General features: G+C 42.9%; 1 protein-coding gene across 1 annotated transcript in view; it reads left to right on the forward strand.

Annotated features, from left to right (window-relative positions):
- The window catches only part of LOC134789379 (eukaryotic translation initiation factor 4 gamma 2), a 77,432-nt gene that overhangs the window by 41,008 nt on the left and 24,292 nt on the right, over window positions 1-12,132 (forward strand). Inside the window, exons 6-12 of the mRNA XM_063760011.1 lie at window positions 2,597-2,873; window positions 3,160-3,333; window positions 3,653-3,807; window positions 3,918-4,080; window positions 4,769-4,857; window positions 5,072-5,278; window positions 11,872-12,105. Coding sequence (XP_063616081.1) covers window positions 2,597-2,873; window positions 3,160-3,333; window positions 3,653-3,807; window positions 3,918-4,080; window positions 4,769-4,857; window positions 5,072-5,278; window positions 11,872-12,105 — 1,299 coding nt within the window. The remainder of the gene's footprint in view (window positions 1-2,596; window positions 2,874-3,159; window positions 3,334-3,652; window positions 3,808-3,917; window positions 4,081-4,768; window positions 4,858-5,071; window positions 5,279-11,871; window positions 12,106-12,132) is intronic.

Here is a 12,132-nt window from a genome sequence, read left to right on the forward strand (position 1 = left end):
TGTGAGTGCAAGAAAAGCAAGAAATATCAATGAAAGATTTGAGCAATTAAAGGAAGAATGGGAACGCATTCCAAATTCTTTCCTCGCAAAGCTGATTGCATCACTGCCCCGAAGATGCCAAGCTGTTCTTGATGCAAAGGGTTTCAGTACCAAGTACTAATCATATAATTTGATTTTCAGTCAAGAATCTGTTATTTTTGTTGTTTTTTTTGTTAATAAACCACTTTTAGCTATACTTTGCGTTTTAGTTATTTTAGGTACTTTTAAATAAATTTGTGCAAAATGAGTGTCTTTTATGATATCATATGAATGTAATATATGATTATACTCTCCATTTAAAGAGCTTTCATATGATAATAGTTAAGGTAGGTTTAGTCGATCACATATAGAAATATTTAATAAAAACACAAATATGATAGATTTTTTTCTGCTACTGTAATGCCTTAGGCGGCGCTCATAAATTAACTCCACTACGACATGAAGCTTATAGTAGTGTCCGACCGAAACATGTTTTTTTGCCGAAACCGAAACCGAATGTTCGGCTTTGGCTCTAGTTTCGGCCGAAACCGAAACCGAAACTTTTGTAGACTTGTTAAAATCGTTGAAAAAATGTCATAAAACCGCTTTTACACACATATTATGGGGCTGACAACACCCAATGTCCTTGAAATTGATGTTACTTAAGCAGTTTTTTAAGAAAATTACTAGAGTTAGACCAAGATAATTCTGCAACGATTTTGATAACACATGCAGTGCAAGTGTTACTTTAAACGTCAAAACTTCCATGAAATTATGACGTATAAATAACATTTGCACTAGTAGCACTGCGTATGCTATCAAAATCATTGCAGAATTTTCTTGGTCTAACTCTATTCATTCACCAGTCAAGCTAACATATAGATACAGGGTCAACCAAAAACGCGAGCGCAGCGAGCGCGAAATTTTTTGTTAACAATATCGCAAGGCCGGGTACCGATCTTCACCTGAGGGGCTACCGCGAAAACCGAAATTCGCAAATTGCGGGGATCTTTCTCTTTTACTCCAATGAAGGCGTAATTAGAGTGACAGAGAAAAATGCCCGCAATTTGCGAACTTCGATTTTCGCGGTTATAGCCCTGGGCCTAAAAGTCCGAAGTGCCCCAGTGAGGCGAACTTTCATGCGAAGTCAAAGCCGTGCTTCAGGCTTCAGTATAAGTAGTTAAGCACAGACTCCAACCAATGTCCATTGTATTAAAAAGCCAGACCGCAGGCCGAGCATGGCGCAGCGAGACCAAAGGCTAAGCTGAAGTAGAGGACATGTGGAACACAAACCAATGGTAAATTGAGGTAAAAAGTGAGGCTAAGGTCGAGCATTCTTATGAAAAACTGTACTGGGGACACTTTTAAGGGTTTTTTCTTCGATTTAATCAATAGTCAGCTGTTCAGCTTCACAAAATATTAACTATTGAAAAAATCAACTTTGCGGCACTAGTTGAGTGTAGCCTTTAGCCTCGCTTAAAATTTGCCATTAGAGGTAGATAGAAAAATGAGTGAATAAGAGCGAAAAAGACATCGTTCGACTCGTGCCGAGCTGATACTCGGCCAACGGCTACGTGCGACAGTGCTATCTCATTCACTCCGATACAATTAGACAGTGTGCGCGTTATAGGTATTGACAGCCTCTTAAGACTGCGTCGACCGTCCAGTGGCGCTCTCATTAGTGGAATAGTGTTTTATAATAAACCAATTAATTTCTGTACCTATACATGAATCAGTATATGTAGGTATGTATTAATATTGTTGTCCTACTTATTCCCCAACTTTTGGTGTTTGTCCGAAGTACCATTTCGTAAGTTTCGGCCCGGCCGAAAGGTTCGGCCGTTTTTTGGCCGAAACCGAAACTACAGCCGAAACATGATTTTTTGGCCGAAACTGGCCGAAACCGAAACCGAAACCGAACCTTCGGTCGGACACTACTTATAAGACAACGGTCATCACATAATTATAGGCGCTTCCGTACTAATTTAATACATGGGAACACGATCGCTTATTTTAGTTGTGTTATCTATTAATAAATAAAAAGCTAAATTTGAATTTAATACAATGTTAATTTCTTTTACACAATCGTAAATTGTGGCTGTATGCCAAATGGATGTGCCTTTCATGCTTTTATGTAAAACAATAAACAAAATGGCGGCCGATATCAAATCTTAAGGTACATATTTAGCACTTAATTCACCTTAAACTTAGTTTTTTCTTCGCAAGTGTGATGGCACACTTTGCGATCCACTATAGTCTGCGCATCGGATTTTTATTGACTCGTTAATAATTTTGCCCATACCTCCCTTACTGCTTCATAACTTTAAAATGTAATGTTAATGCGAAATATTCTATAGAAATTATTTTAAGTAATTAACTAGTAGTAGGTAATAAAAATTTTAATCTTCGTATTTGAAGCTCCGAATTAGTTATGTCGCTAAACGGTTACACGGTACCTTAAGTGTAGTAAAATTATATTAAAAGTTAAAATCAGAGTGAAGCGAACGGATAATAATGATGTTTATTATAAATATGCAATGAAGACGGGATAAATAAATATAATGCGGTATAATCGTAGTTCATCGGCGAGCTGGGCAAGCTGGAGATCCTGGCGGAGTCGATCCTGCACCGCTGCATCCAGAACCTGCTGGCGCGGCGCGCGGCCGCCGACCACCACGAGGACCTGGAGTGCCTGGCGCAGCTGGTGCGCACGTGCGGCCGCGTGCTGGACTCCGAGCGCGGCCGCGGCCTCATGGACCAGTACTTCGCGCGCATCGAGACCCTCTCGCACTCGCAGGAGCTGCAGCCGCGCATCCGCTTCATGCTGCGCGACGTCGTCGAGCTCCGCAGGGGAGGTCAGTCCGATCTAAATATTCTTTATTTCACTTTTAGATACTCATTAAGGCATTACATATATCATCTTATCTAATTATCGGAGATTTTTTATGCTATTATTATTGTTCTCCGTTTAAAAACTTTTAAAAACTACTTACACAAATTGTATCGTACGATTGGAAATAATAGTAGACATGACATGACACAAGTTCATGTGATTAGTCGTTAAGAAATTATCAAGTAAATGTCGCTCCTGGCTTTTATTATAATACGAACAGGATAATTATTTAGTACTCACGTGTTCAGGCTGGGTGCCGCGTGCCGCCAACAGCCACGAGGGCCCCGTGCCGATCCAGCAGCTGCGGCCTGACGCCAGCCCGCCGCGCCGCCAGGACCGCGAGCACCGCGACTCGCTGTTCCGCGGCGGCCTGCGGTCCCGCCCGCTCGACGACGTGCTGGCCGGCCTCGCGCTGCAGCCGGGTAACTACCTCCCCCCGCCTCTGTACAGCAGCCCCCCCGCCGCCAGGACCGCGAGCCACGCGACTCGCTGTTCCGCAGCGGCCTGCGGTCCCGCCCGCTCGACTACGTGCTGGCCGGCCTGGCGCTGCAGCCGGGTAACTACCTCCCCCCGCCTCTGTGCTCAGCCCTCAGACTGATGCGGCTCCCTCCCGCTCGAATTCTATACCTACATAACGCTAGCCATATTGAGCTTATTGTGAAAACTGAAATGAGTAAGATTGTCCCATAATTAGAGATAAATATGTATGTATAAAATTATCAATTACCGCCCTGTCCGCAGGCTCACTGGTGCCGCCGCCAGACAAGCTGTTCGGCAACGGGTTCCCGTCGCGCGACGGGTTCCGGCAGCGCTCCGCGCCCTCCGCGCCGCAGGGCTACTACCACCACAACCGCCAGCACTACAAGCAAGGCCGCGACCAGCAGGGCAACGGCAAGGTGAGCTCGATCCTCCTTAACATCCACCAAATACAAGATCGCGATGGATTTCCATATCCAGCCATTAAAAGGTGCAGTGCAAGAGTACATTTTTGTTTTGTATAATACAGCAGGAGGCCCCGCGGCTGCACAAGGCGCGGCTGGCGGCGGGCGGCGCGCTGGAGGACGTGCAGATGCGGCCCGCGGCCTACAGCCTCATGTTCACCGCGTCCGCTAACCGCCTGCCCAAGCAGCCCGCGCCGCCGCCGCTGCTGCTGCCGCCCGCCCCGCAGAGTGAGTACACCTGACCGCTCGCCACACACAGCCGAGCGACCCAGATAGACGGCGCGTGATGACGCCCGCGAACCGCGAACGCGCCTAGTAGAAGTCGCATCTGTGCGGCCCTCTTCTTTCAATATTTATTTCCAATTTAATAAAAGGGTTGGCTGCCGCCGGCCGTCGCTCATGCGAAATGTGAAAGCGAAATCGTTCCGTGAACCCTCGACTCCGACCGCTATACATAGATTAAAACAAATTTATGGCGGTGTCAGCGTCGAGCCTGCATTCCGCGGTTCACGGGTAATAGTAATGTTCGCGTTCTCTGTGTCGCGGGACATAAGCTGATTTGATATTCGTAAGTGATTCACGTACCAACTAAATGTTACCAAATAGGTATGTAATAGTGTTAGAGTCGGTTGCACCAAACCGTCTGTCACTGTTAAATTGTTCGTTTTTTTTTTGCATGGGAAATTTCATAGATCTGACTACGTGACGTTGATCAGTCTGTTAGAGTCGGATCAAGAAAAGTCTGCAGCGGATTTGATAGCCCACGCAGTGTAAGTGTTATCTATACGACATAATTTCATAGAAGTTTGACGTTTAAAATAACATTTGCTATCAAATCCGCTGCAGGCTTTTCTTGGTCCGACTCTAACTGTTGTTGGTGCAACTAGCCCTTAATGTGTCTTGTAATGATTGACAGAGACGCTCGCGGGTGGAGCGCTGATCAAAGAGCCGGCCATCACCATCAAGCCGGCGCCCGACAAGAAAGATAAACCCAAAAAGGACAAGGTAAGTCATTCCAGTGTCGTTTTAGTACCTCGTAATAAGCCGATGATATGCCGCCATAACGCCGTAAAACTTTCATTAGACTGACAATCGCTCTGACCGTTTTATACATTTTAAGGAACTAAGATTGTTGACTAACCTTTTAACTCACACTGTCGCAATGTTACTCCGGCAATGTCAACCAATAGTTCCACTAATATAGTTTTCCCCCTTGCAGGGTCTGAACAAAGAGGAAGCGTGCCGCTTGCTGATAGACGCCGCCACGGCGGCGGCGGCGGCGGTGGGAGAGGCCGGGGAGGCCGGCGCCGGCGACGACGACGCCGCGCTGCAGCAACACGTGCAGAAGATCCGCGACGCCGCGCTGCCCGACAAGCTGCTGCGCCGCGCCATCCAGGCGCTGCTGGAACACACGCTCGCGCACGAGGTATGTGTGCAACACTGCTGCAGAGCGGAGTAGCTTATAGTAGTCCATATAATAATATACGTGATATAATAATGGAGAGCTTTTTAGTCGAGTACAGTGTTAAGACCACCAAGCTTGCCGAGATTGAAAAGCTTGATTATATTACTATTGTATTCAATACTTTTTCTACGAGTCAACAAAAATAATACTTTAAACTAGTACAATCATTTATGTAAACAACCAAAACTATACAATACGCGAGCAGCCGCGATACCATCATACTGGTACGCGCCCCGGCCGCTGCGACTCGGCGGGCTGGTCAACGAGAACGACTCCTTCTCGTAACTCATGAGGCCCTGGTACTTGTTCCGCGCTAAATTCAATTTTTAGACAGTTTTCTCGATTTTGGCCAACGTAGCCTATGGAGGTCAACAAGCAACGCTAAGCGGTTTCTGTACTCTATGGATGTTGCATATTAAGGATGTCACATGCAAGTTTCTGACTTATGAAGCAATTATTTCTACTATACAACCTAAAATAAATAATTAAATTGAGCTATCGTTTTGTTTCGTCATCTTAACCGTGGCGAACTGTAGTCAATTTCATTGTAGTTTGGTAATAAATATTATAGTTGAGTTAGGAACTGTTCGCACCTGGCTGTTGTAAATCCGCACTTAAACACTGCACTTTAAAGTTCACTTTCCTATCACTAAGCACTGTTACTTTTACTACTATACTTCACTGTATCACTGTCACTTTACTTTTGGTTACTGACTTGACCATGGAAACTGTTTGACTCCATTGTTTTTAGAAAACATACCGTTAGCTAGTTTGCATTTTAAAAAGAGATATCTAGCGATCAATTCAGTAATTAATTTAGAGTATGTACATTTATGCGGCAATTTTAAATCTCAACATCCTCCGCCGCCAAGGAAGTATTCCTTGATTACTAGTTAGGAAGTCGACACAGCTTGGTAATCGGCCGTTGTGTAATCCCGAAAGCTGTACGAATGTCATACATACGAGTCAATCCATCAGTGCCAGGGTACTTCTTAAGTACTCTACCTACTCTCCAGTTCGCTGGTGGAAATCTTCCATCTTTGATCAATACCAGTTCTCCAACTTCTAAATCCTTCTTAGGTGTATTCCATTTTGGACGCAATTGCAAACGAGAAAGGTATTCGCTTTGCCATTTAACCCAAAAATCTCGTAGCATTCGTTGGGTCAACTGCCATCTCGATAAGCTGGATATGTTACTCTGCTCATTACTGCGATCTGGTAAGCAAATCAAGGGTTCGCCGACCAGAAAATGTCCAGGTGTCAAATAATCTAAATCATCGCCTAATGGAGCCAATGGACGTGAGTTAAGACACGCTTCAACTTGCGAAAGGACCGTATAAAAATCTTCGAACGTCAGGGTTGCGTCTTGCATTATTCTTTTCAGATGATACACCGATTTTTCGATTTTACACCGGCCTCCCATAGTCCTCCAAAGTTTGGTGCTCCAGGGGGAATATATCTCCAACGAGTTCCTCTGTCGTCTAAACTTTTGAGTAAGTCTTCTGGGATTTCGTTGCGACCTTGTTGCCACATCTTCAATAGTTCTTTTTCAGCTGCAACGAATGTTGTACCATGATCACTCCAGAGTTCCTTGCAATGACCACGCCTAGACACAAATCTTTTGAAGGCAGCGATAAACGCTTCTGTGGTCATATCGCTGACTAGTATTTTAGTTATAATAATAGGATGCTTTTGATCCATACTCAACTCTGCGTGTTTCAGTCTTTGCAAACGAGAAATTTGCATCCTCCTAATCTCAAAAGACCTTTATCATCCAGATAAGGTGTGAATTGCAGTAGACGACTGCTTTTTTTAATAGTTTTTCTACTTTTCAGGTGATCAATCTCTTCAGGAAATTCTATCTCTTGGGACATCTTTAAACACAAGGTAAGTGCTTCATCTTTTTCTTCACAGGTTATATGTTTACTAATATTCTTTTCTCTATTCAGGATCTTCAGCCATCTTCTACAATATGAAATCACGTCCAGAAGTTTTTGCAGTGACGAGTATTTCTTCAGTAAGGTAAGCTTTTCAGAGTCTGTTTCTATGGTTGTTGTCTTACATTTTACTAACAAGCGTTTCTCTAATTCTGTTTCAGGTATGGAGTCGACGGGTATGGTGAATTCAGGTTCACGTAAGAATTCCGGACCATTGAACCATAACTGATTTTGTTTCAGCTTGCTGGGTGACAGACCTCTGGAAGCTGGATCTGCTGGGTTATCCTTGGTATTGACATATAACCAGTGTGTGTCTAAATTGCTCCTTATGTCAATCACTCTATTCTTGACATAGGGTGTCCATCTGTTAGGATCTCCTTTTATCCAGGATAAAACCAATGCATGATGTGGAAGGTAGACTGTTTTCTCATCTTTCTCAGGCTTGCCTACCGGTTCCATGTGTTTCAAGGTAAGGTACTCTTTAATCACGTTATCGTACTCAGTTTTCAATTTGCTGTTGTGTGCTAACTTCCTCTCTAGACATTCAAATCTTTTGACAGCAATTGAACGGGAATTTTCGGGAACAATCGGTGTATCTCGTACGAATGGTAGTCCAACAATGAATCTTCCATCCTCATCTCTCGCTAGTGTTTTCTCATAAATCTCTTCAGCTCTTTTCTCTAGAGGTGTCAGAGTGTCTTTGCTCTCATTATCTAGCGTCTCCGATTCCCAAAATCTTTGCAGCATGTTGTCTAGACTCACACTCAAATGCATGCTAACAATTTTTCCATTCTTCCCGTGCTCTTCGGCGGGTGCTCCGCCCGAAATTATCCATCCGAATAACGTCTGTTGCGCTATCGGTGATCCTGGTTTGCCCTTGATGACTCCACTCATTAAAATGTCTGTATAGACATGCACACCAAGTAACAAATCAATCTCTCCAGGATTGTAGTATGTGGGATCAGCTAACTCCAAGCCATGTAGTTGAGTCCATTGTTCTTTATTGATCTTCGTAACAGGCATTATGTCGGTAACTTTTTTTGACACGTAGGCGGTGCAGTTTAGCTTGTAGCTCTCGTTAATTCTCGACACAATTTGTATCTCCGCCGCGTGCTTGATTGGAGTCGACATCTTCGCAACACCTGTCACTTGACCCTCCACCCTTGTTCGTTTGAGTTGTAGTTTGTTGACTGTCTCCTCTGATATAAATGACTCTTCCGAACATGGATCTATGAGTGCTCGAACTACTTGTGCTCCTCTGTTTGTCATAATATTCACTAGTGCTGTAGCTAAAAGAGTAACCCGTCTCTGAGAGGCACAGTGAGATACTATGTTGATTGTTGGTGTAGCTTGCTCTTTGTTTTCTTTCTCTGGATTTTCTTCGAGTGATACAGTGTTAGGTTTCGTAACGTGCAATAGTGTGTGATGCTTCCTCTTACAACGCAGGCATGAAGTATTACGCTTGCAAAATCTCACGCTATGTCCAGGCCGTAGACAGTTGAAGCAAAGACTCCTTGTTTGAACCTCCTTGGATCGTTGCTCGGGATCCAATTTAGCAAACTCCTTGCAGTTGTAGATGAAATGATCTTCATTACAGAAACCGCATTGATGGTTGGAGTCTGTGGTACTGCTAGGCGTAGCAGTTGCATGGAACGTCTTGGCTCTAACTTGAGGCTTCTCTTTTGGGTGCGCAATTTGAACCATCTCCAAAACTCTAAATCTTCCCTCCAAAAATTTGTTGAATTGTTCCAATGTCGGCAAGTCTTCCACAGATAATGTCTTCAGATCCTCTTCCCAGTGCTTGTGTGACTCCGTATCTAACTTGTGCACCAATAGATGTATTATGATTGGATCCCAGTTATCGATACTAATGTCATTGTTCTTCAAGCTGTTCAGACATTCTGTAGAAATATCCAGCAATTCTTTGACACCTTTGGCAGATTCAACGCTCAGTTTCTTTTGACCCAAAAATCTATTCAAAATTGAGTTAACCATAATCCTCTTGTTATTGTATCTATTGTGTAAGGTATTCCATGCTACTTCATAATTTTTCTCAGTAATTTGAATGTGCTTCAGCAGTTGTTCAGCTTCGCCACTAAGACTACTCTTCAAATAGTGCAATTTCTGCACTGGGCTCAATGAACTCTGATTATGAATGAGAGAGGTGTAGAGATCCTTGAAAGTCCCCCAATCATTGTAATTTCCATTGAACTGTGGTATATTAATCTTAGGTAGCTTAACTTCCTGGCTCTGTGGTCTGATGGATTGCTTCTCCGTTCCTGATGTATGACTCGTTTGCTCTCCTTCTAATTTCGCAAGTATCTCCGCTTTGGTGTCTATATACAACTCTTCTCCATTGTCGTATATCTCTTGCGTAAAATATTCGTGACTATTTCGTTGTTCTGTTGTCGCTATCTTCACTATCTCTCGGTGAGTGTTTTGAAAAACTTCCCAAAGTTTGTCTAAATTCTCCACTCTGACTTGCAAGTATGACTTGGTAAGTCTCGCCTTGGGACACTTCTTGAAGTTTGTAGCCGTTTTCTGAAGAAGATGTAAGTTATCCGCTTGTACTACGAATAAGGCTTCCATTTTGACTGAGTCCAAATTCCAAGAATTTTCTAAGTTCCAAACTTCTAAGGCAAGATTAGTGAAAAATATTCAGTCTTTTAATCACAGAATTTTTCTATGTTCTAAATTCTATGAAAATTTTCTAAGTCTCGGATACTCGAAAATTAGACTATGTTCAGAACACTACGAAATATTTTAAGTCCCAAATATCGCGGAAAATTTTACAAGTTCAAAGTACACTTCGCGAAATTCTACAAGTCCAAATAAACGGAACGATCTTACTCAATTATAGTCCTTAGTGCAATCCGATAGAGTCCACTTTGCACTGCACTATCACTCGCGTCACAGCCTGATCCGACTCGAATAGGACCAAATGTTCGCACCTGGCTGTTGTAAATCCGCACTTAAACACTGCACTTTAAAGTTCACTTTCCTATCACTAAGCACTGTTACTTTTACTACTATACTTCACTGTATCACTGTCACTTTACTTTTGGTTACTGACTTGACCATGGAAACTGTTTGACTCCATTGTTTTTAGAAAACATACCGTTAGCTAGTTTGCATTTTAAAAAGAGACATCTAGCGATCAATTCAGTAATTAATTTAGAGTATGTACATTTATGCGGCAATTTTAAATCTCAACAGGAACCCATACATGAAATGTACCCAATTACAGTTTGGTATACGACATCTTAATTCAGTTATTACAGTCTACGAATAGAATAACTAAGTTGAAATCTGTCTTCGATATTGACAATATTCGACTATACATGACGTTCGCACATTATTGCTGTGAGGAACGGAACTTTCTCCCGCTCTATGATACCAGAGACTACGCCGGCGGTCATGTCATTGTAACCTAACCTGTAAAACTATGTGTATTAAATAAAAGCTAATTAATTAATTTAGGCTCTTATTTAAATATATAATAATTGCCATACGTAAGCCGTCTGTAGCCAGAGATGGGCATCATTCGAATAAACTTTTATCGGAATAATCATTCGAATAAACAATAATTCACGATTTTTTTATTCGCGGATGATTTATTCGCGAATAATTTATCCGCGGATAAATCATTCGACCACTTTTCAAATGACGAATGATTCATTCGTTATTTCAATAAATCCATGAAACATATTTAAGTTTTTTGGGTTATTACATTAAAATAAACAACACGAATAATAATAACACGTTTAATATGACTTGTTTTTACTGTTAAGGGTTAAAGGATAAGCCCAGGTAGTATAATAAACAAAGGATTAGCGTGAACAACTCACAATCAAAAACTCACACACAAAGTTATATTAGTAACTTTCTAGCCAGACCTAGAAAGAGATAGCTATATACTAAAAGAGTGAGAAAACCAAATTTTCTTAGCAGTTGTTTGCTTCAGAGCGAATCTCACAACGCGTAATTTATATTTACAGTAACTATTTAGGTAGTTGCAGGACTTGCAGGTAGTTGTATTAACCTTACAACCTTATGGCGGTTGGCGCTTACGCTATTATTAACGCCGCTCCAATATTATTGCGGCGCTATGCGATGTAAGCGCCAGCCGCCATAAGGTACCTTTCACCGTGGAACGTCACATAACTTTACTATTTCATATCTAGTGAATCTCTAATTCATTTCCCGAATCGCGGCTCCAGTCGCCATAAGGTACCTTTTGCCGTGGAACGTCACATATCTTTACCATTTCATATCTAGTGAATCTCTAATTCATTTCCCGAATCGAGCTAACAGTTGCCAAATCTTTCGAAACCGTGAAAAGTTTATAAGGCATTCCAATAAATAAATTATTCGTGGCAATTCATTCGACGAATAAATTATTCGACGAATAATTTATTCGAATAAGAATAATCATCCGACAATTTTATTCGTCATTCGCGATAAATTTTGTTATTTTCATTCGTTATTCGTCATTCGAATAAAATATGCCCATCTCTGTATTTAGCGACACTATCATTGTATCAGTACCAAATCGGAACTTGTCAGGCTTTAAGTCATTTCGAAAAAATAAACAAATTATTACTAATGAATCCACAGGCGGAGTCGGACGCCGCTTGGGCGCGGCTGTGCTCGGCCACGATGGCGCTGGTGCGCGGCGTGAAGCGCAGCAGCGTGGGCGAGGCGCTGCGAGCGCTGCCGGCCGGGGAGCGGCTGGCGGCGCTGCTGGCGCACGCCGTGCGGCACAAGCTGCTCACGCTGGCCGAGCTCGGCGCCTGGGGCGAGGCCGGCGCACCCTACCCGCTGCTGCTCGACGTGCTGCAGCGCCTGCAGGTACGCCACCATACACTATACACCGGG

This window comes from Cydia splendana, chromosome 3 (genome assembly GCF_910591565.1).
Source record: "Cydia splendana chromosome 3, ilCydSple1.2, whole genome shotgun sequence".
NCBI classification, from domain to species: Eukaryota; Metazoa; Arthropoda; class Insecta; order Lepidoptera; family Tortricidae; genus Cydia; species Cydia splendana.